At 38.2% G+C, this 19,998-nt stretch overlaps 2 protein-coding genes across 5 annotated transcripts in view; one reads left to right on the top strand and one right to left on the bottom strand.

Annotated features, from left to right (window-relative positions):
• Positions 1 to 259: 259 nt before the first annotated feature.
• znf148 (zinc finger protein 148) lies at positions 260 to 12,256 on the bottom strand. 2 transcript variants are annotated; one of them, XM_032567894.1, is made up of 7 exons: positions 12,120 to 12,256; positions 9,601 to 9,973; positions 7,822 to 7,947; positions 7,591 to 7,714; positions 6,819 to 6,902; positions 6,619 to 6,737; positions 260 to 5,969 (listed from the first exon to the last, which is right to left on the bottom strand). In XM_032567894.1, the coding sequence occupies exons 2-7, from the start codon at positions 9,955 to 9,957 to the stop codon at positions 4,323 to 4,325; spliced, it is 2,457 nt and encodes an 818-aa protein (XP_032423785.1). In that variant the 5' UTR covers positions 9,958 to 9,973; positions 12,120 to 12,256; the 3' UTR covers positions 260 to 4,322. The 2 variants fall into 2 exon arrangements, with proteins under 2 accessions (XP_032423785.1, XP_032423786.1); XM_032567895.1 differs by lacking the exon at positions 12,120 to 12,256 and adding an exon at positions 11,105 to 11,214.
• Positions 12,257 to 13,463: 1,207 nt separating this feature from the next.
• Positions 13,464 to 19,998, top strand: part of LOC116723141 (dehydrogenase/reductase SDR family member on chromosome X-like) — a 40,033-nt gene continuing 33,498 nt past the window's right edge. Inside the window, exon 1 of one of the 3 annotated variants that reach the window (XM_032567793.1) lies at positions 13,464 to 14,143. The gene's annotated coding sequence lies outside the window, so the exon portion shown is untranslated. The remainder of the gene's footprint in view (positions 14,144 to 19,998) is intronic. The other 2 variants (XM_032567792.1, XM_032567794.1) reach the window with 2 other exon arrangements.

Below are 19,998 nucleotides of genomic sequence, written 5' to 3' on the forward strand. Positions count from 1 at the left end.
AAAAAGCACTTCATTATTTTAAGTGCTCAAATATACTTACTTTAATATACTTAAATGCTTTTGATCAGTTGCCTTATGTGATGTCAACTTTTTTGTAGGTTATTTAAGTTAAACATTTTACAACTAAAGAGCAAAACAAACAATGGCAAACCACTGACCATGGCATTTTCTCATTTATTTCAGCTGATATCTAAAGTGACTTTTACAAAGGGTTTACAGAGAAGTATGGCTATAGCTTTAACATACCTCTAATTTTTTTATGTGGCATAAATCAAGCCAACAACCAAATCTTTAATTAAATACAAATTTTTACGCAACATAAAGGGAATCTAAAGAATGAGACAACCTAGCCTGGAAGCAGTTTGTATTATCCTTAAGTCCACATCCATCCAAAAAGGGTTGCTGTGTTTGTGTAAGTCATACTTTTTACAAATTTAAACAGGAAACTTACCAATTAATACATTTATAGAAGAAAATTTCTTCATAATTTTAAAACCAGGAGGATTTTTATTTTTATGCTTAAAGTTCCACTGGAAAAAAAAAACAACCAAAACAAAACTAGATCACAGACTTTATCCCACCTTTCACCTGATGAGACAGGTGAACCAACCCTCCCCATGCACAAGCGAGTACAGACAATGGATGGATAAGTACCTGGTGAGAACGCATTTTAACAAACCTTTTCATCAGCAATATTAAACAATTCTTCAAAGTCACATTATGTGAATAATTTTATTCATAAGGACAGTACACACAACAATCAAAACAATTTAATCAGTTTGCCTACAAATCATAATATTTAGCAAAGCTCTAATTAAACGGGGTTAACTTGACTGATTAATTAGTTACAATTAAAGCTGCACATTATATGAAAAAAAAAAAATCATCCAACCCAACAACCATGCAAATTAAGCTAATGTCTCATTAACCTTAAAGGGAAGCAGGAAGCTTCTTCGTCCAATTTTTTTCAAAAAAGTAAAAAATGCTAATGTTTGGATTCCCATTTTGTAATCGAAAAGGTCTCAACAGGAACTAGTAAAGAGCTAAAGGATGGTAGCAAGAGTGTATCATTTACACATCAGTGCTTTAGATGACATGTTTCAAAAATATTATTTATAAAAAATCTATAATACAGATCTTTTTACACAAAACACATTTTTTCTAGCTTATACAAGGACACTTATGGCCAGAAGACAGACATAGGTAGACAAAAGGGAAACCTAAACTTTAGCATTGATGATAGAGGACATGAATGGCATGTACTGGAATTTTCCAAAAGCAGAACAGGATTGAATTTGCTGAACCCATCTGCACTGTGCCATTGAAGATTGCTTACAATTAAACCGGTAACTTGTGAAGAACTAGAAACTGCCTTAAGCTTTCAGTCATTATAAAGCCTAAAACTATTTTAACTGCTCAGGTTAAATATCTGACGTTGATCACAACTTTTAGGCAGAGTCTCTCTCAACTACAAACAGTTTCATAGAATTGTTATGTTAGTCGTCTGTTTGCAACTCTGGCAGTGCATCCATTTCATTGCAGTATCCATGAAATGCTTGAAAACTAACAATGCCTTCCACTGACAAAAAGTGTCTCTTGCACATTTTCTCCTTTTTCATACTTTGAAGAACATAAAAATATACACGACATATTTACAGCAGGATATTTTCTAGACATTCTTGAGGAAATCAACTGAAATGGAAAAAAAAAATGGCGCCATCTGTCCCTGATTGTCGGTGAAAATATAACAAGAGGGAGTTTTACAACCATCCCAAACTGGATGTAGCACATACAGCTGATCAAGAAAACACATTTATGTACAATTAAGAGCATGATTGAGTACACAAGGGATCCGCTCATGATAAGTCACCCATTTGTAATTGCATGTTTTCAATAAGACCTGAAAGATTGATTTCTAGCTAAACCTGTAGAACCAATAAAATCTACAAAAACAGTGAATAAAATGCAATTTCTTGTCAATAGTTTGAGACACTAAATTCAGTTTTCTTTCATAAACTTAAAAGCAACAAAACATAAAAGGCAAAATTAAATAAAGCTCCAAGTTCATCATAGTTACAGTAAAAATAAACAAATTGATAGCTTATGTATTTACGAATATTGTGCAAGAGGAATTTGCAGCCTTATATTATAGGCTGAGTGAAAAAACAAAAAATAAGTTTTGCAGGAACGAGTAAAAAGAAGTGCTAAAAAAGAACAGAAAGGCACAGAAGAAAACATAACACCAAGCAAATCATTTCTGCTTGTGCTGTATAACATAACGTTTAGTGAAAGAAAATTGCCAAATCCCAAAACCCCGATTTACTTCGACACAACGCTAAATAACATCTATAATCTTTTAAGTGACACAAAGAGAATAATATATTTAATCCAATAAACTAAATGTGGCGAATGTTTTCATTAGGTCTCATAAAAGGTAGCTGTTGACAGTGACTGTACATCCTACATTCCTTGTAGAAAGAATGTGCAAACAGACCGTACACCAAGCACAAACCTAAAGTGATTTAATACCAACTGAACCTAGTTTGAAACCTAAATTAGAATTATCCTGCAACCATTTTTATGGGTGCAGCTCTGTGAAGCTCCAAACATTTTTTTTTAAAGTGAGACAAAAACTTTTTAATCAAGATTAGTTTTTTTTTGTTACACAGTCTGGAAAAATTCATATGACTTAAAATCTCCTCAAATTTCACCAGAATTTTACATTTGGATTTCAAACCAACCAAATTGGACTTAATTTTAAACAGGAAATGAAATAGGTCACAAGCATACAATCAGTCCTGTACCATTAGTTACACACATCCATGCTAGGTGAGAATAAAGTGACTTAAACATAAAGAATGATTGTGCTGTTGTGATTATTTCAAGAGCTAGAATAAAGATTTTTTTTGACAAAAACCAAGGGGAGGTAGGTAAGAAAGAAAACAAGAGGCATACATTAATTACAGCTATACAGCAATCAGCCATAATATTATGTACTCCAAAAGCTTACATGGGTAACAGCATATATCTACTTACAGTAAAACACAGGCACATCTCAGTAAATTAGGAGATAATTTAGAAGTTAATTTATTTAAGTAATTCAGTTCATTTGAAAGTTGAGTGGAAGAAAAAGAGATTAGTGAAATAAAAGTTCACAGGCAAAAGGGATAAGTGCAGTCAAAAGAAAGAAGGCCACTGGTGCTGCCATATTGAAACAGTAATTCAGGTAAAATTATTATTGATTCATGATAAATCAGCAGAAACATCAGTATCAGTCAACATTAGCCATTCTTGCCACATCAGTATCGGTCCGATAAATAAAACTGAGCCAAATTTAATGACTCATATTTATTTCCATATTGTTGCCATTTGTTTCTGGATGAAGTTGGTCATGTAGTAGTGGAGAGTTGTTTTTTTTTCAATTGGCTATGGGTCATAACAGCAATGTAAATATTGGATATCAGTTCAAGTTTTCATTTCAGTGCAGCCCTAGAAGTTATAATGGATGGATCGGTGTATAACTGGGGAGAAAAGCGGAACCAATAAGGTATCGGGTGTATATACTGTACTTCTAACAGAGCTGATATTTCTTTAACCCTTTTTTAGATTAGCTTTATGTAAAACTGTATTTTGTTTGTTTTTTTAAACTGAATTTTGGATTTTCATTAACTGTAAGCCATAATTATATCTACACAGAAATAAACGCCTAAAACTCTCAAATGATTTACTTTTGAGTTTTTGAACTGAATTACAGAAGTCAATTAACTTTTCAGCTATAATTTTAACAATATTGAGATGCACCAGTGTGTTGCTAAATATTCCTCCACCAGAAGAAGACAAGTGATCTGAGGTATCCAGTGCAGGGTCCACAAAAAAACACCCAAAAATCAATGGAGCATCAAGGATCTATTGTCTGGAAGTCATAATTTAATGGCTGATTGGTGTGTAAAAAGTGGAAATATTGCATTAAGCAGCAAGAGTGAGTTGATTATTTTTCGAGCAAGGCAAACCGACACTCCCATTAAACATAACTCTCTGGCGGCAAAGATGTGAGAATAATTACACTTTGGTCACTTAACCTCCTAGTGTACATTCCAGAACAAGAACTGCTTAGATTCCAATAGAGAAATGCTTTTCATATCGTAGTATGATTTCATGAGTTATTATTATTAGTATCTTATGAGAGGTTTGAGTACAAACAAAACATGACTATTTTTTCAAACCGCTTTAAGAAAACATGATTGTGTTGTGAATAGTTTTGGCAAAACAAGACAGATGAAATAAAGTGCTGCTAAAATTAAATTCTTTCCCTGTTTTTTCCTTCAGCCAAAAGATTCGCTGGTTGAAACATCAGGGGATGAGTTCAATTGAACCCTGGTCTCAGTGACTCGAACTAAAGGGAACTCGGAGAAGTCCGCGCCGTGTCCTCTGACGCTTACTTGTCCGTTGGTGACCGTGAACTGCGAGGACGATGTGGATCTCGTTGCCTGGAAATGTGACTTGAAGTTCTGATCAAAGGAGTTGATCTGGAACGTCTGCAGTATCCCCTGCGTAGAGTCTGACTTCTTTGAGGGTGAGACCTGCTCCAGAAAGTCCTCATCAGCTGGAGACACCGCCGAGGGCGGAGTCGTCTCATCACCTGAAAACGAAAACGAGTGCTGGGAGTCTCCAACCAATAATGCGAAGTGAGGCTTTTCCAAAGTAGACCTCAACGGAGAGCTCATCCCTGATTTGAACCTGCTGGGTGAGGAGAACTGTTTCTCGTTAGAGAACAAAGGTTGTCCGGCTAACATGGGGTTTTCAGAGACCAAGCTGAGGCTCTGACTCGTTAAGTAGCTGTCGTTCTGACTGGTTCTCTCCAGAGCCTGTTGGAGAAATTTGGAGTATTCCTGCAGGAGGCTGACCTTCTCTGTAGGCGGTTGAGCCTGGGCGCCAGAGGATCCGATGCTCTCTACGGGGCTACCGTTCGAAACATCGGAGGAGTTTATAGATATGCTTGAAGTCACTTCTGCATCAGTGACACTGAAGGAAATGTCTGATTGCCCATTAGCTTTGGTAGAGTAGTGCTCCAGCAGCGTTTGAAGAACCTCATCAGGGAAAACGTTTTTCTCATGAGCTGCCTTTATCTCTGCGTTGATGGGCTGGGGCTCCAGGATGGTGGCAGGGACAGTTTCATCAATGACGGTCGACACCACGGTTTGCGTAACAGATGGCTGAGAGGACATGCCGCTCGTGTTGAGCCCATAGTCCCGGCTGTTGTTGGCCATTGTGGCGTGAAGGTAACGCTTCTTTTTGAGAAACTGCATGGCGTCGTCGTAGTTTGTGCTACTTGCTGCCGGTTTAGTCGTTCCTCCTTGAAGAGTTTCGACAGATTCCAGATCAGTGTTGCTCTCATGCTCAGTGTCTAAAAGGCCCTGCTTGTCCACAATTTCAAAGGTGTACTGCGCTACCTTATCGGCTTCCTCATAGGAGGACAGTGAGGAAGACAAGCAGGGAGGGGTTTGCTCGCTGGGCTGTTTAAGGCTCCTCTTGGGGACTTTCTTCAGGACTATTTTTGGAGGGGTTGTGTCCTCTGACGATACGTCGTCATCTTCGTGTTGGCTGGCTGTTTCCTCAGGAAGTTCCACTGAGTAGTCAGGAATCACATACTCATGTTTGACCTTGGATGATACAGCAAATATACATGGAGTTTCGATTTTATCCCTACTCTGCCCTTCCTTCGCTTCTGTTTCTTCGACAGCAAAAGTGTGCCCTTCTGTCAGGACCGTGATGCAAGAGCCTGAACTCTTTTCTGCACATTTTTGGCGCTTTTTCTTGGGTAGAGAGCACTCTTTGGAAAGGAAGGGAGACTCTGAAGAATCTGTATCATGCAAAGGTCCAATTTTACCAGCGGTCTTGTTTGTTTTCCTCTCTCTGTTTTCATGACACATTCGCCTGTGCTTTAAAACCCGGTCTGTTCTGGAGAAGTACTGTGGACAGAAAACAGTAAGAAATTTTAAGTAAGATTTCTTTAAAAAAAATATATATATATATATATATATGCTGTTGCAGTACAAACACTGGTTTTACAAATATACCAAACTGTACTGTTTTAACAAATGTATTTTTTTATTTTACCAGATTATTCTAAGATAAATACAGACTTCTAAAAATACCACTTATTTGTGATTCCTTTATTTAGTTTGGAAACAAAGAAAATAGGATAAAACCTTATGATGGAACCAGACTAAAGTTAAGAACTACTAGTCCAGTTAAAAATTCCTATCTAAGAGGGTTTGTGGGCCAAAACAAGAACAAAATGCCCTCAGTTGTCTTTAATGAGTATATAGTCATGTCAGAGTTCTGCCAACAAACTCAAAAACTTCAACTACCAATTAGTTGGGGGCCAAAACTCAAGTTCTGATGTGACAAATAAATTCAAGAATCAAGAATTTCATTTGCATAAATCAATATAAAAAACTGATTTGCATCTTTAAGGTCCATCTCATGTTTGGAAAATAATCAAGAACCCAGGTAGGAAATACTGAACTCCAGCTTTGGAATTTCTCTATAGATAAATGTACAACTTCACTCTGTTTAAAATTAATTAGTTTTTTCATTCACATAGCAGGACTGTACCTGGTGACAGTAGTCACACTGGTAGGGTTTCTCTCCACTGTGAGTTCTCTTATGTCTCTCCATATGATACTTCTGGATAAACCTCATCCCACACTCATCACAGCGGAAAGGCTTCTCACCTGAAAAAAAATATGAAAAAGGTGACACCCAGGGGAAGATAGAATCCTTATCAATGTTTATTTTAACAATCTGTTGCTCACCAGTGTGGATCTTCTCGTGTCTCTGCAGTAGATACTTCTGAATGAAACGCATGTCACACTGGCTGCACTGAAATGGCTTCTCACCTACAGATTTAGGAACACAAATTATATAAATAGTGACACCATGAATGAAGTATGTTTGAACTTATATGTGAAACACTATCCACCCTATTCCTGAACTGATTTGACATTTTAAAATCACAGAGCAAAATGGTGGAGTCTGACTCTTTCAAATGATTTGGCAGCATTTTATTCATTAGTAGCTGGACAGGAGGAAACAGAGAGGGAAGGAAAAGACATGCAGCTCTATCACTGAGCCATGTGGCGCCCCCATGAGTTGAACTATTTTTAAGTTGTAATTTTTGTGTTACAAGTTGAGGATGAGTTAACAGGATGTCATGCACTGCTAAATGATAGCTTATCATAAAAAGAAGGCAGCAATCTTACTTGTCATTTCTGAAACTTTAGCTCATGCCTGATCTGCTGTCAGCACTGTGTTTTGAAAAAGGTTCCAGTGCAAATAGTAGAGACTAGCCATAGGTTTGTGATTATCCACCAAAGAAAATGGTACGTGATGATTATTGTAAATAGAAGAAAAAGAAAAAAAAAAAGAAATCTGAAAAGCTAATCAGTCACTTTTAAAAAATCCCAAAACAAGACACATTTCAGCTGCTGGTACGCCAGAAGTTGCAAATCTCTACCATCACTGTCAGGGTTACACTGGATAACAATGTGTAACTTTAGAGAAATATTAAGTAAAAGTCATTTGTACCCGTATGAATGAAGACATGTCTCTGCAAATGGTAATTGGTTCTGAATGCAGCATTGCAGTGAACACAAACATGACACTTTGGGTTAGGTATAGCCACAGATCCATCATCATTCATGCCGAGGATCTACAAGAGCGAAAAGATCAAAGAAGAGATGTTTTATTTTCATTCAAACATTCAACAATAAAAAGCTAAATAAATTGAAGCCATTTGTTGAGGGGAACTCTTTGTACCTTTGCAGGGGAACGCTGCTTCCTCTTTTTCTTCTTGGGGTACACAGGCATGTCCTTAATAGCCTTTTTGTCCTTCTTTATATGGACTCCAGGGTCAGACAGCTTCAGCTCCTGCTTGATGCTCAGCTGGAAAAGCGGGACCATACATAGTCAAGACATTTAATATGACACATGACCTACTTTATGGGCTACCAGGCAGGCTGGCGATTTATACAGGTCTGGCAGGTGGAAACAGGCAAAACAAAGAAAAGGACACCTCAACATGAGGAAGCCTCAGGCACTATAGTTGAGAGGGCAACCTGGAGTCACTGTCTACATGAAGAGAAATTACATGGAAGCTGGCCTTGGAGGACATTTGCATATTTTGTGAGTAGCTGAAGACTTGTCACAAGTTGGTCAAAGGTTCATATCAGTTTATGAGCTTCTGCAGAATATTTTAATATTTTGTTTATCTTCAGTGCAGCGGAGAAGAAGGTGAGCCTTAAGAGGTCACACCTCTTCTCTTTGGCATTATGAATGAAACATTTTATTTTATGCTATCTAATACAGGGTTGACCTCATATTCCAAAAACAAACTTACACATACCAAAGATGTGTAAGTTGAGAGATATCCCACTGCAGGAGTATCACTGCTTCTGGACACATAATAAAACTACAAGGTCAAACACAGCCTCCAATTTCCTGCTAATCTGCTAAACGCTAACTTCGCAGGAGAATACTTGAGTTTGGAAATATTATTCGGTCATTACTGCGGAGGAGGAATCAAAGAGAAGGAGTCCAGAATGCAGTTAGATAGCAGACAAATAGCATCACAAAATAACCCATGGATTATTTCATACAGAAATGAAAAGATAAGAAAAATAACTCCACATTTTGTGGAGATGAGTAACCAGAAGATTTTCATTGAACTGACATCTTTTTGAAGCACAGAGTGCAGAAGTGAGGAAAAATTACTCCTGTTGCAGATCTTCAGTAATAAAACTATAACCACAACAATCCATATAACTTACATATAGTCATTCTAAACTTCATTGAATGGTGTATTAGTGACAAATAATTATTGTTATTTTGCAAACACAGAATCTTGTGTTAAGGCTGCTAGTTTTTGAAGCGCAACAAAGTAGAGCATAGGGAGATCTGTTCAATATTACAACCCAATTTTTCAAGACATAGCGATAATTTCACAGCGGTTACACTGTGAAACACACATAGCATCCTTCTAAAAGCAAAGGAAATTGAAAGATTTAAAGATTTATAACTACTAAAGACGTGTCTTAAAGGATAAACTTTCTCGCAACTCGACTTGTCTGATTTAAAATTGGTTCTAGATTTTAAATCTAGAATCTACAATCATAAGATGTAATGATTTAGTTTGTGTCTTGTAACATAAAATAAACAGACAGTTTAAGTCTCTAAAAATGTTTTGATAAGAAATTCTAAAAGCAGATTTCCACACTAACATTTTCATTTGGGTTATCTGGTTTTAAGAATCTAAAAGATGGATTTGAATGAGTCAAAGGGTTTACATTCTGAATTTACAAACAAAAATACTATTTACTCTGTGTATAATTTAGTTAACAGCATATATAAACTATCATGGACTTTGTACTGTCAAAGAAATGAAACAAAATTTAGGAAATATTCACCCAATAAAAAATATTAAACACTCTCCCCTCCATAAAAACTCAACTCTTCTGGGATCAATTTCTGGTTCCAACAAACAGCGGGATCTACAAGTACATGTTGACCCAAATAAACCAATAAAAAAAATTAACTCACTGGCATCTGAAGTGAAAACGGCAACTTATTGGTGAGTTTTAGGGGGAAATGCACTCCAACCTCGCCTCCTCCCTCCTCTTCTAGTCCTTCTCCACTGTTCTTTGTCAGCTCCTCCTGCATCATCAGCTGTTCTGGAGGGACCAGGTCATGAGTAACCAGCGAACTTCCAGTCAAGTCCTCATCATCTTCGTCGTCATCGTCATCCTCAGCCAAAAGAGGCTGGTTTGCCAGCGATCGCTCCCCGAGGGTCATCACCACCAGTCCTCCTCCGACGCCCAGACACACTCTCCCGCCTCCATCTATTCCTCCGCTGCTGCACTTCAGCAGCATCCCATCCAACTTGTCCTCAGAGTTCATCTTACATCGAGTACTCCTATAGTTGGTAAAATGAGCCATTAGAACGAGATCAGGTCAAAATTCAAACGTAATGAATCCAAAATAAAAACACTTGAAGGCCACCACAGAAAGAAAAGACACAGATCACTAACAAAGCTCATATGTTAGTTTTCAATTCTTTCACAAAGTATAAACTGATCGCTTTGACGGTCATATTGTTATTATGTTACATTTAAATGTACAGTGATCATATAAATAGTGAAAATAATAAATACAAACAGGTAGTTGCTTAGGTATGACGTCTGTTGCTTTCCAGTGGAATACTGTATTCCACATAGAGCAGGGGTGCCCAAAGTCGGTCCTCGAGGGCAGGCATCCTGTATGTTTTAGTTCGCTCCCTGGTTTAACGCACCTGGATCAAATGATGGCTCATTAGAAGGCCTAAGAAGAACATTGACATGCTGAAAAGGTTGTTGGTAGTACCTGGGAGAAAACTAAAACGTGCAGGATGCTGGCCCTCGAGGACAGACTTTGGGCACCACTGACATAGAGTATTGTCCTGTATGTGGAATGCTGTACATTTTCCACATACAGTAATAAAAAAGGCTCCAAAAAGTTGTCTTCACCTTGAAATGCATATGATCGCACAAAGTTAGATATCTAATGTCAACAATGTCTGTTTCTAGGAAAGTGTCAACTTTTGTAACTAGGTCAGCCATTTCTTCTCTAATCTTATCTTAAAAACAAACCCAACGGTGAAAGCAACTGGAAAACACAGAATGTCAACTTTGAAAGATGAGAATTTATTCACTTAATATGGAGAAACAGAGGCTTAGTTATTCTGATGGCAAACAAGCTTAACTGGAATATTTCTTTTCAGTGACAGTAAATTGAAAATCGATATAAATAGCATGAGATTCCTACATTATTACATCTTACTGAACTGGTGGAGCAGCTTGAAATTTCAACACAAAGTCTCGTAAAAAAAAACCCATAACAGGTAGCGTTAGCAATGACTTGAATTCAGCTCCGCAAGGCTTAGCTAACGTAGCATTTGTGAATGTTTTTATCGGAGGTTTTGCAGGACTACAGCGAATGGACACAAGCCCGGGAGAAAATTTCAGCCACGACAATAAAAAACAACTACAGTCAATGTAAACACACTCACTGTGTCACTCAGGTTAAATGGCCTGGGACCCCAGTTAGCCAACTAGCTCACCGCGCTCATAAAATCTGCTACATTGCACTGGTACGACCAGCTACAGAAACAACCGGAAGAGGGCGACCGCCTCTTCAAAATAGAAGCACTTTTACAACTTCCTCCGAGAAGCTGCAGTTATTTCTTTTTTCTGCATACCCCCCAAAGCTGCTAAAAAAATTGCAATAGATTTAAAATATGCCTAATTTCCAGATCGTTCTACTATACGGCACCTTTCCATAAAACAAAAAAACTAAAAATTCTACATGGACAATATATTACAACTTAAAGACTCAGATTTCGTTACTTAAAAGGATGGGAAAATGTGAATAGTGAGGTAAAAGACATTTATTTAGAAATGTTTTTTAAACCACTTGTAAATGCAAAACAAAATATTTTGCATATTGCATATTTTGCTGCACATTTCCAAATACATCCCAAAAAATAATGCCACATTTACATATTTAATGTGCTAGTTGATTTATAAAGCGCTTAAAATATCAAAATAAAGATGTTTATTTGCGCATACATTCATATATAGAAATGTTAAGATCCGTTTAAAAGCGCACCGTGGCGCGTCTTTTAATCTGAATAATGTAACAGGAAGAGACATTCTGCTTTGAAAGACTTGACATCTTTCTGGCCTGTTTGAAGCTAAGTAAATAGCCGCTAGCATTGCAATTAGTTTGTTAATCTTACTGTATTTTCGTGTAATTATCCTAATACTAACTGCGCCCTCACATATCTGGTGTTTTATGTAACCCTCAGCCGACAGTGTGCGACATATAAGTTAAATACTTTCCCTACAATAATCAGCAGAGATTGGCTTCTCCATAGCTCCCCTTCACTTGATACGGTATTTCCTGCTAGCAAAGCTAACATTTGCTAGCTCGCCACTACGACAGACAAACAGTAGGCTTGCTAATAAATACCAAACGATCACATAGGACATGCCAACCCTCAATACTAAAATATTTATACTCACCTATGTGCGTTAAAGCCGTTTAACTGTCATCACTGTTGGGCACAACTCCAAAGGACTGCACGGAATAATCTTTCACACCATCCCGTTTGATGAAGACATGGATGATGGCTGTTTGTCGCCATCTAGTGAAGGATAGAGGTTCGTGCACTCATTATCGTGCACCGCGATGTTTTAATTATGCAGACGGGATCACTGGTTCGTTATTTCAAGATTCTGCTGGGAGCATTATTTTCGCCCATGTATCAAATTTGAACTGAACAAAAGACAGAATATTTTACGAAAGAAAAGTACCAGAGCAAAGTATGCCAACATGTACAGTGTTAAAATTCAAAACAATTTCAGTGTTTGAAATTGTTCTGTTTATCTAAGTAACTCATTGGAATAGAACTAAAGTACATAATAGTTTCTGTATTTTTTATTTGTTTTATTTTTTGCTCAACTCTCAAATGTTTTCAAGCTCCAAACAGGTTACATGATTGTTTTATATTTAGATCCACCCATCAATTCCAACAGTTTCCCTTTCTCTATAATAATAATAATAATAATAATAATAATAATAATAATAATAATAATAATAATAATAATAATAATAATAATAAAACATCCCTGCAGTGTGATTCTGCCGCTGGAGTATGATTAACAGTCTTAGCATTTTGAAACCCATTTGGCTTTGTATATAAACTAAAATGATTTAGTTCTGGTTTCAGAGCAGCACCTTCTTCCACATGTTTACTGTGGATTGTTGCAAGCTGCAAATTAGACTTCTTGTGGATTTCTTTCCAAAACAGTTTTTTATACACTCTTTTTTATGCAGTCCAGATTTGTGGAGTGCACATGATGCATGATGCCGTTTGTTCTCTAATGTCTAACAAGTATGAGACTGACAAGATTAAATTTTGGGGTATCCAAATAAAGGGGGTGAAATAAAAAAAGCATGCCACACTTTTTAATTTATTTGCTAAAAACAGTTTTTTCCCTATTCCACACATCTGTGCATTACTTTGTTTTAATGTAGCACATAGTGTTCAAGGCCACCTCATCCATATTACAGCTAACTAGAGTTCCCTGACAACGTCTTGCAATGCGTAATAAATCAATAAGAACAAAAAGCGCTGAACTGTAAACTATTTTATTCTAATAAGAATTGAAACTCATCTAATTCTACTTCGGCTGACACCGTTGCTAAGAAATCAGATGGGGATGGGAGAGATAAGATGATACCATGTCACGCCAGCCATCGCGCTCTCTCTCTCTCTCACACACACACACACACACACACACACACACACACACACACACACAGACGGCGCTGTGAGGAATACTAATCAACCTGTTTGCCGTCAAGTGCAGCAGGCAGCTCGGTGCGCAACTTTTTCATTCAGCACGCACTAACACGTCTCTGTCAGCCGGCGCATCGTTAATAAAATGTGTGTGAAATGTGCGTTTCTCTTTGACTGAACCGTGAGCTGGCTGTTTCCACTTTTGTCTCCTTGGCTCGTTTTTTTCTTTTGATGTGCGACAAGCCGCGGGAAAGATTGTATCTAGGAAGAGACAGCTCACTACTACGCCACCTCTAGCGAGGGAAGCCCCCCACGCGTTGCGCGCCTGGATCACCGGGGGTTTACATTTATATATTTATATTCAGGTTCTCTCACCCGGCTGCGCGTGTGCACGCGCGCGGCGCACTTACACGTGCGTGTTCAAAAAGAAGCCCTCGGACTCCGTCCTCAACAGTTGCCACCAGAAGGAGGGAGAGAGAGGGAGACGGCAGACTGAGGACCGGACGGACGCCGCTCTGCCCGGCTCTGCTCCTGACATGCAGTCGCTCATTTCTCCGGTGACCAAAGCCATCCTAGTTGCGCTCTTCATCTTCGCCATCCTGCTGATCCTCTATGTGATCCTCTGGTACATCTGTAGGGACGTGGACTGCGACCACGGAATTTGAGGATTCCGTTAAAGCGTGGAAATAACGGGAAATCAACAATGGGGCGCACAGAGGAGCCCAAAGAGTCCTGTCTCATCCCGTAAGTGCTGTCCTGTCTTTTTATTTTTGCACTTAAGACGTGCGTAATTTGGGGATACTTCTATATATGTCTGTGTTTATGTGCACACGCGCAATCCTTTCGCGCGTAATGTGAAAAGGTGAAAACCAGCGTGCGCCCGGTAACACAGACCTGAGGAGAGCCCCTGATTCCCGCCCCGTTTAACTTGACAGCAGTCATCCATCACGGACGCCTTGTGCAATGGAACACGCTGTTATAACGGAGAATAAAAGAAAAAACAAAGGTGGCACAATGTCATGAGGAGGTTATATGTGTGCGGGCTTTTAATCAGAGAAGAAGGTGGAAAGCGCCAGTGACATTGCGGTAAAAGACGTGCGTGTCCCTTAAGGTCAAGAACAACAGTGTTTACCTCGTGTTCCCAGCACCAGCACCACCACCACCCCTCCCCCGTTTATATATACCCGCAGCATTAGTTCGTGTTCAGTTCAGCTCGGTCTCTGAAGAATGCTTTCACGCTGGCATCGCTCGTCCAACGAGATAACGGGATTATCTCCACCGGTTCCATGTGCGTCTTCTTCCTAATCTGCCTTGTGCCATGTTTTGCGCCCTTATCGCGAATGCTCCGCTAATGCTTTTTTTTTTTTTTTTTTACGCATAGCGCAAATTCATTCCCACTTGACGTCCGTAAGCTTGTTTCGACTCACTCTCATTTGATTCACTTTCGAAACCCGCACCTGTGCACGCAAACAAGCGCACTGCGTTACTGAAAGGGGATTCTCCTCTTTCCCCTGAATATGATAGCTTTTGCATAATCCAAATTATACGAGTGGCATGGTTGCCAATTTTCATTTTCTTCAGTCATGATTGGAAAAACGAACTAATTTCGCTCAATTTAAAGTAGAGATTACAAGGACAAATCAAGGGCATGTTTTCTTTTCTTTTTGTAATTTGAGCATTGTGAGAAGGGATTCAAAGTTTATCTTTCTCCGAATCTATGGGGCATAAATTCACGCTGCTCCTCTTAATGGAGCTAAAGGGAAAATGGGGGGAAAGGATGCCCCAGTCCCCTGTGAAACATCTCTGACTGGTAATTACTGAGTGATAATGACTGGCTGCAGCTCACTCTGTACTTAACCCACTTCATTTTTTCATGTTAACACCACAAACTCATGAGAGGATTGCAACAGCCAGGCATCTTTCTGTGCCCAAAGGGGCGGCTGTGTGTGTGTGTGTTTTGAGTGGGATGAAGAGGGGGCAACAGGGAGGGGGTTGAGGCTTGAACATTTTAAAAAATGTCTTATTTTGGAGCTATAAGTGCTTTCCACTCTGAGCTGGATGCAGCCATGAGAAAGAAATCCAGCAGTCTCCCTAAAATGTTAGAAGGACTCTCCTGCCGAGACAAGGAGAATCCTGCTGGATTGGACCACAAAATGATTTTTGCCGCACTTGAGCTGGTATGCAACAAGCCGGACTTGCCCCTTTAAAACACACACACAATGCACACTGATTTGCACGCTGCGTAAGTGACTGCCGTGTCCCTATCCAGTAATGACATGATAAGGGAGCAGGGAGGTGTGTGACAACTGCTGCTGCAGCTGTTGCTGTCTAATCTGGTGTCCTGGACCGTTGTCCAATTGCGTTAAGGAACGGCAGGGAAAAAAAACTCTGTTTGGGTGACCATGGATGGCTGTCCAGTTTGTTAAGGAAGAAAGGAAGCATGTGTGACAGCGTGGGAGGGGGTTAAACACTGACATGGTCCAGAATTACTGATAAAAGTAGAGCAGGAAAGGCTCAGCGGGACTCAGCATGGGAGTCAGGTGCGTGTGTGTGTGTGTGAAAGTGGTGTAAATGTGCATGGATTTGTACCTGTACAGCATCAAATTCACTCAAGTCTAGTGAAAATGGTATTTATCATTAAATACGTATGTGGCATGTCAACTATTTGGACACTGTTAACTATACAGCAATCGCTTTAAACTTTTAACATTGAACCATAACGGCTTTCATCTATTTCTAATGGGATTTTATGAACCACATAAAGTTGTGTGCAACTTCAAAGTAGAAGGATAATGATACGCAGTGTTTACAATTTGTATATAAAAATTTGAAAAAAATTAGCATTCATTTGTACTTATATGAAAGAAGGTACTTTGTTTAATTTGGAACAATTTAAATTTTTTAGCTTACCGGTACTTGCAAAATTGTACATGTAGCAGACCACTAGTATTGTACATCCACCTGAATACACCTTCCCCACTGGTGTTGACAGCATCATGCTGGGGGCTTGCTTTTCTTCAGAGGCAGAGAATGTGGCCATTGAATGTAAGAAATAAAATAAAATGGTTTAGATTAAAGCAGATTCATTTGGTGAATGGACTCGTCAAAGTAAAGGAAAAAAAAAAAATCCAAATGAGAACCTGTAACAAGACTTGAAAATTGCTGTTCCCAAGGACTCTCCATCCAATCAGACTGAGCATTTTCCAAGGAGTTTGAGTAAAATTCAACCTCTAGATTTATAAAACTGGCAGGGACTACTTTGAATAGGTCTGTTGCAAAAAATCTCAATAAGTTACATTAAAATTCTTGTCTATTTTGTGACACAATTTTGTGCTGTTTTGTGACGAGTTTGAATACTTTTACAAGGCCCTGGATGCAGTCGGATTCTTCTTTACCACTTTTGCATATAGTTTTTTTTTTTTTCATTAATGTGTATCTTGATGGTCTCATCCAAAATGTTGACCTGCTCTGCAGGAATATTTCATTGGGAAAGGGAATTTTCCCAATTATATTTCCCGCTTTCCTGCATTGCAACTTGTAAATGGAAACGTTTCTATTTTATTGACCAGTAAAGTATTACAAAACAGTTAAAGTGATGTCAACGCAGTACAGATGTTTGTTTTAATTCCGATTCATTCCTGCACAGTTGTTGACCAGGTAGATTTTCTTTGGCTCTCCACTGACTGGAAAAAGAGCCAGTGGGACTAAGAGTGTGTGACGGTGCCAGCTGTTGTTGCTGAAGGAAAAATTAAGATTTGTGCCTACTAGCTACATTTAAAAGTTTTGATATTATTTCATTTTTGCAAACTTTTTGTTTGTAATCTGAATTTAATGTGATTTCAGGATACAGAAACCAATAAATGAGGAGCACTCTAGAAAAATGCTGCATTTTCCACACAGATAGAGAAGAAGGAAAGTGATCTCATCTCAGGTTAGAGATCTGAGGAAGTGGTCAGAAGTGAAATAAGATTGGATGGTATTCAGTTTGTTATAAATCATTGATGTTTGGATGAAGGTTTACATCAAAACCTTTATCCAAAAAGGTTTTGGTGTAAAAAGCAAAACTCTTAAAAGCATCAAAATAACAACACAAACTGTGTCAAAACCCAACACAATAATGTGTGTGTGTGTGTAAAGATGGCACATTTTGTGTTGAATTCAACACATTTCTTAATTTAACACAGTTATTATGTTAAAATTATTTAACGCAATAATTGTGTTCCCTTACTCAGTTATTGTGCTGATCAGTTGTCTTACACTATTGGCACAATAGGAGCCAATCCCAGCCTGTGATTTGAACCCAGGACAGGCTGGGATTTGAACCCAGGACCTTCTTGTTGGAAGGCAACAGAGCCACTCTGCTTTTCCACAGATTAAAAAGTTAGCTTAATCTAAATCTGGTGCAAAGCATCTTTTATTAATGTTTTTATTACTTTATTCAACATCTCCTGTTACTAATAAACTAATAAAACAAACAAAAAAAAACAAAACAAAACAACCATGTCTCTTTAGCTGACTGTTTTTCCTGTGGAAAATTTCCAAGCCTGCAATCGTCCAAGAAGTGACCTCATTGGTCAATGGTTTAACACATATTCTGTGTGTCCAGTTGTTGAAATAAAACAATGCATAAAGTGTAGAAAAAAATCACAAGATGTTTGTAGTTGATGATAACACAGAAAATGTGTCAAAAAACAATATGGCTGTCTTAAGGGTCTAGATTTTCCTCTCAGGCTGATAAACAATTTTTTTTTCTCATAACAAAACTCAGATCCTGCATGGAAAAAACACAAATTGTATGTCTTTTTAAAGTTTTCTTTGTTAAAAGTTTCTCTGTTTGTAATTTATTCGTTTTTGGTTATCTAACTACTTCTCATTTAACTTTTGAAAAAGAAAGCTCAAAGATTTTTGGAAACCCATAGGGTTGTGAATTCTTCATGAGTTAAAAGCTTTTTTACTTTGGCAACTGAATAATTCTTTGATCATGTAAAATATACAATAGTTTACCTTCAGATATCAAAGCAGCTTGTTTTTAAGAAATTTGAATTCAAAAGATAACCATGTATGGACGTCTTATTTTATTTTCGTTCTTTCTTTTTATTGTTGTTTTGTTTTTGTGAAAGTTTGCACCTCTGAGACTTTATTGTTGTTCTTCTAGAAATTGGCCTAGTTGCCAAACCTTGTGAGTTGTAAAACGACTACTGTACTTCACTCTGAACACTCTATCCACACTATGAAGTAGAGTTGTGCCAGCATCATACTCAGGATATGTTTTCCCTTAACAAGAACATGAAAATTGATTGAATGGAAGAAAATGTGATGCAAAGGAAACCTTTTAGAAGGTGCAACATATTTGAAGATGGGCCAGGGGATCATGTTCCATCAGAGGAACAACACTAAATTTACAGCCAGAGATTAGATTGGATTGTTTAGATCCAATCACATTCACGTGTTTAAGTGGCTGAGGCTTAAATATGAAAGAAAATCTATGGCAAGACTTGAAAAGTGATGTCCACTGATGCTCTCCTTTCAATCTGGTTGAACTTGAGATGAAAAACTTGAAACTACATGGGCACTGAAAGTTGGTCCTACAAAGTAGAGGTTCAAGGCCATACTTTTCAAATTTTTGTAAGAAAAAAAGGAAATCTAATTTTATATTTCAATTTCCATTTTTAAAAACAACTATTATAGTAATGTCTTGTAAGGATTTTTTCCGTTAAAATTTTGATAAGCTGAAAAATTGATGATAGTAAAAACAAATAAAACGTTAAACCAGTTTGCTACAAGTGTAATTTTGTAATAAAATCATCCTTTGCATCATCAATATCAGCGTCCAACATATGCAGACTGATTAAGAAATAAGATGGTGTCTAATATTTACAGCTTTGATGAAGACACAAAAAAAATTCCAGTGTCAGCGTTGAGGATCACAAATATTCATGGGTCAGAAAGTTTTTCTTTTTTGTCCATTAATTTCTATGAATCATGCAGGTACAAATACTTAAAATCAAATCAAGGTCAAAGAATGACACACAAGAAGATAGAAGTTGTATTTCTAAAAAGGCAGAACCGACTTTTATGTGTCACTATTTCCTTTTTCAATAAAGCTTCTGTTTGGACGTAGTCACTGATATTGGGGCATGCTGTTACTCATCACCTCTTTGCCTCGTTCTTCTTCCACTATCATATCTGTCATATGGACAAGCAACTGTCCCAGACTTCGTCCCAGACCTACATGCCTGCCAGCGCTGAATCTCACCCCTGCTCATATCATCCCTGAAAGCAGTGAAACAGGGTCAAGATGACCCAGCACCACATATGTTTTGTCCTCACACTGAGGGTCTTAAATATGCTCTCAAGAAGATAAAGCTCTTCAACACTCACAACTGCACACACACCTCAAAGCCATAAAAATAGATTGTGAGTGACTCAGCCGTTATGTAAAGTCCATCTCTGATAGGGCCGCCCGGGGCTGTTTATGTCAGTTTAGCTTGATGGCGCGAGAACTGAGGTGACACATGTCTGCTGTGTCCGAGTTTCGCTGCACACTCATGCATCCATACACACACTCTTCCCTGGAATATGCCCGGGAGCCACTATTC

The sequence above is a fragment of the Xiphophorus hellerii genome, chromosome 7 (assembly GCF_003331165.1).
Source record: "Xiphophorus hellerii strain 12219 chromosome 7, Xiphophorus_hellerii-4.1, whole genome shotgun sequence".
Lineage (NCBI taxonomy): Eukaryota > Metazoa > Chordata > Actinopteri > Cyprinodontiformes > Poeciliidae > Xiphophorus > Xiphophorus hellerii.

Excerpts from the sequence above, each read along its gene's own strand:
- znf148 (XM_032567894.1), bottom strand. The coding sequence starts at position 9,957 with ATGAACTCTGAGGACAAGTTGGATGGGATGCTGCTGAAGTGCAGCAGC. Across the intron at positions 6,903-7,590 it reads ACATGTCTTCATTCATACGG|GTGAGAAGCCATTTCAGTGC; the intron begins GTACAAATGACT and ends CTAAATCTGTAG. Across the intron at positions 5,970-6,618 it reads AGTGTGACTACTGTCACCAG|TACTTCTCCAGAACAGACCG; the intron begins GTACAGTCCTGC and ends TTCTGTCCACAG.